Source organism: Melanaphis sacchari, unplaced genomic scaffold (assembly GCF_002803265.2).
Source record: "Melanaphis sacchari strain LSU unplaced genomic scaffold, SCAv2.0 Contig1775_pilon_pilon, whole genome shotgun sequence".
NCBI classification, from domain to species: Eukaryota; Metazoa; Arthropoda; class Insecta; order Hemiptera; family Aphididae; genus Melanaphis; species Melanaphis sacchari.
The window spans coordinates 1-4,059 of record NW_020270831.1 but is presented as its reverse complement, the minus strand read 5'-3'; the positions used below and the strand labels follow the sequence as shown (position 1 = coordinate 4,059).

At 28.1% G+C, this 4,059-nt stretch overlaps 1 protein-coding gene across 1 annotated transcript; it reads left to right on the top strand.

Annotated features, from left to right (window-relative positions):
• Nucleotides 1-1,040: 1,040 nt before the first annotated feature.
• LOC112592457 lies at nt 1,041-3,923 on the top strand. Its single transcript, XM_025336509.1, is given in 8 exon segments — nt 1,041-1,137; nt 1,239-1,499; nt 1,592-1,963; nt 2,064-2,242; nt 2,244-2,598; nt 2,741-2,835; nt 3,515-3,717; nt 3,800-3,923. Coding segments are annotated over 8 exon segments (1,665 nt in total). The 5' UTR covers nt 1,041-1,061.
• Nucleotides 3,924-4,059: the final 136 nt, after the last annotated feature.

Genomic DNA, 4,059 nt, shown 5'->3' with positions numbered 1-4,059 from the left:
TATACCGGATTTTAATGAAATATCTGCGATTGAAAGTTCGGGTGACATGCCAAATTGCAGTGTTGAGAATTGTGACAGTTATATTGACATCAATACATTAAACTTAACTCCAGAAATTAAAAGTCCACTCGCTCAATCGAGTCTTATAGAAATTGTATCAGATAGTTCAATTATAAACTCCACTCAAACTCCTATTGAAACGTACATTGAGCAAACTTCGAGGTACATATATATATATACAACTTTATATAAATATTTTTAATACCTATGTACTATGTATAAACTTAACTGAGATTTGAAATGTTATTATTTTGTGTGTATCGTAGGGTCGGACGAAGAATTGTTGACGTTTTTTATATTTTCCAACAAATACAAAATAGTGTTCATAACATCGCATTCGGGTGTTCTTTTATGAACTCTGAACTTGTAAACGAAATTCGTAATGGTTATTTTTGTACGTGGAAATTTAAATGTAAAATGTGTAATCTAATTACAAAAATTGAATCTGATAAAAGTGAATCATATATACCAATCAATAAAGCCATTGTGACTGCTACCGTTGGAATTGGAATAGGATACACTCAACTTAGTGAATTTTCCGCAATTGTAGATATACCCTACATTAGCTGTAATACATACGGTAAGTTATTCGATGAAATTAGTATGGCAATAGAACAAACAGCATGGGAACAGATGAGGTTGGCCGGCATTGAGGAAAAGCAATTAGCGATAGAGGCTGGAGATATTGATACTGATGGTGTACCATTGTGCCCTGTAATTGCTGACGGCCAATGGGGAAAACGGAGTTACAAGACCAAGTATGACGCGTTGTCCGGAGCTGTAAGAATTTGTTTACTACATAATTGTGTAGATAACGAATTAATTTAAATTATTAAAATATGATTGTTATGTAGGCTACAATAATTGGTTTTCGTTCTAATAAAATTTTATTTGTCGGAATACGGAACCGTTATTGTTGTATATGTGAAAGAGCTAATGCGTTAAAGTTGTCTACCAAAGATCATAAATGTTTTTTAAATTGGGACAAAGCTGCCACTGGTATGGAAGCTGATGGAATTTCCGAGGGATTTGCTAGAAGTATTGAGTTACATGGCATAAAATTTAACAGATTAATTGGTAATTTATTATATTATATATTCTTAATTTTAAATATAATAAAATACTTATGACTCAATAATAAATAATAGAAACATAAAAAAATAATATTATTGTCTTAGGAGATGGCGATAGCAGCGTATTAAAAAAACTTTTAGAGACAGTTCCTTATGGACCACACCAATTGGTGCAAAAAATTGAATGTCGAAACCATTTGCTTAGAAACTATAGTACAAAATTATCTGCATTAACAAAAAATACAAAATATCCAACATATTTAAGACAGCTAATTACAAAAAATATTACTAAATTCTGTGTAGCTATTCGAAAGGCAATTGAATACAGAAAAAAATTAAATATTAACAATATTGCTAAAATAAAAGGTAATGATTTATTTTAATTATTTAATAAAAAGCAATTGAAAAAAAAACAAGTTAATCAATTAATTATAATTTTTTTTTTCAATATATTTTAGGACTTCAACAAGACATTTCCAACAGCCCTTATCATATTTTAGGACAACATGCAAAATGTGATATTTATTTTTGCAAAAAACCGACTGATTGTGAAAATCATGTACCAGCTATGGAAAAATGTGGACTTATGCTTGATGTTAATTCAGTTATAAGAAGAGTGGTTGAAAATGCATCAAGTCTTATATATGATGTTACAAACAACGCTTGCGAGCAATTTAACAGCGTTATAAATAAGTATATATCAGGGAAACGAATAAACTTTTCTTTAAAACAATCGTACAATACGAGAGTTCAAGCAGCAATTATTTCCTATAATACTAGTGGTAATTTTCTTAGAGCGGTCCATAAAAAAGTGATGCACAAAAGTCCAGGTATAAAATTAAATAAACAATTTAAAAATTAAATTCATACACTATTTGTGTACTCTTATTATAATAATTATTTGGTACTATAGGTTTGTGTTTTTTTTAGGTATGGTTGGTAAAAAATTTTTAACATCCAAAAAGTACAAAAACGAAAACTTAAAAAATAGACGTCTTTTTCATTTTAAAAAATCTAAAAAAATAAAATACACCGGACCAGATGAATTTTATGGTCTTGCAGAACCGCTACCATTAGACGAAAGATGTTCAGTAGAAGAATTAGAATTAAAAAAAAAAAGATTTTATTCAAACGATTACTCTCTCAAAGTATCAACGGGATGATTTAGAAATAGATACTCGACAACAAAGTTCCAGTTCTAGGTGGTTTATGGAAAGGCGTAATCGTGTAACAGCTTCAGACTTTGGAAAAATATGCAAGATGCGTCCAGCTACGTCGTGTAAAAATATAGTTTTTAACAAATTATACAGTACATCTTCTAGTACGAACGAGCCGATAGCTTGTAAATACGGTAAAGATATGGAACCAGTTGCCCTGGAATATTTTGAAAAAAATATGGGGACACCGATTAAAAAATGTGGTTTAATCATTGATGAAGATTACCCGTTCTTTGGAGCATCACCTGGTAAATTCAATACTTCTCCGCGAGTTTTTTTCTCGAATTAAGACATAGGTATATACAAGATTTTTATTTTAAATATTTTTACCATTATATTTATAAAAAAAAAAAATAAAAACCTCTAACGTTTATGGCATTTTAATTTTAGATGGGCTTATTGGAAATGATAGTATAGTTGAAGTGAAATGTCCTTATTCGGCAAAAGATTATCCTACAATTGAAGAGGCTATCAAAGATAAAAAGGTAATACGTAAAAGACAATACCACTTACCATATATTAATTATTATACGTTAAAATATTAAATTATATTATATTATATTATTATACGTTATTTTTTTTTTTTTTTTTATTATTTATTATTATACTCCAAAAATCACACACTTTTGATAAATTACAGGATAAAACCGCACACATAGAATAGGTAGGTAGGTTAAAACCGCACAATTTTTAAAATTGTTGCATCCATAATTTGCTCACTATATAATAATATGTATAATCTATTATTTATTATTTATATATATTTAAAAACAAAATTAAAGTATAAACTTATATTAAAAAATTGAAGATATTAATCTAAAAAAAATTAAAAAATGTAAAATGTTCAAAGTTTAATTGGCTAAAATCGATTGACAATGTTTTTTGACGATCTTTATCTTTTAAAAAATTTTCCCAACATTTAAACAAGTGCTCCTAAAAATAAATACAATTCAAGCCTACTATAAGACGTGTGCGGTATTTTGCTATACAATGAACCGATAAAGAATGCGATTTTCGTCTACTGACCTTTAAGGGGTCGAAATCATAAGTGTGCGGTTTTTGGATGTAACCATATTATAAATGGCTACTTTTTTTTATATTAACGATTCATATATACCATATACCTAGATACTCGTACTTCTATAAATTATATTTTTTATTCAGATAAAATTCTTAAAACTAAGTCAATCTGGAGAAATCGCTTTAAAGCATGATGATAACTATTATTACCAAATAATTGGGCAATTGAGAATTTCCAAAAGAGATATCTGCCATTTCATTGTGTATTCACATAATTGGAAACATGTTGAAATAATAAAATATGATCCCCAATTTTGGTTTGATAAAATGGAATCTAAATTATTAAGGTAAAATTAAATACTTATATATATTACATATTACTATGTTAGTATATTACACGTTCTTTATATTTTTTATTACATGTCGCAGGTTTTATTACGAATGTATATTACCGGAGATCGTTGACCCGCAGTTTGGCAAACGTTTTTTGACGAGTGATATCGTCGACCCAAATTTTATAATAACTGCTCAAAAATCCAAAATAAAAAAATAACGAACATTTTATATTGTATTAAGTATTTCTTATTTGTATAATAGACTAATTCTTAATTGAAAAACTAAACAGACACTAATATTTATTCTGCTGTTAATTTGTTGATGATATTTTCGGTATTCGGTATAGTACATTA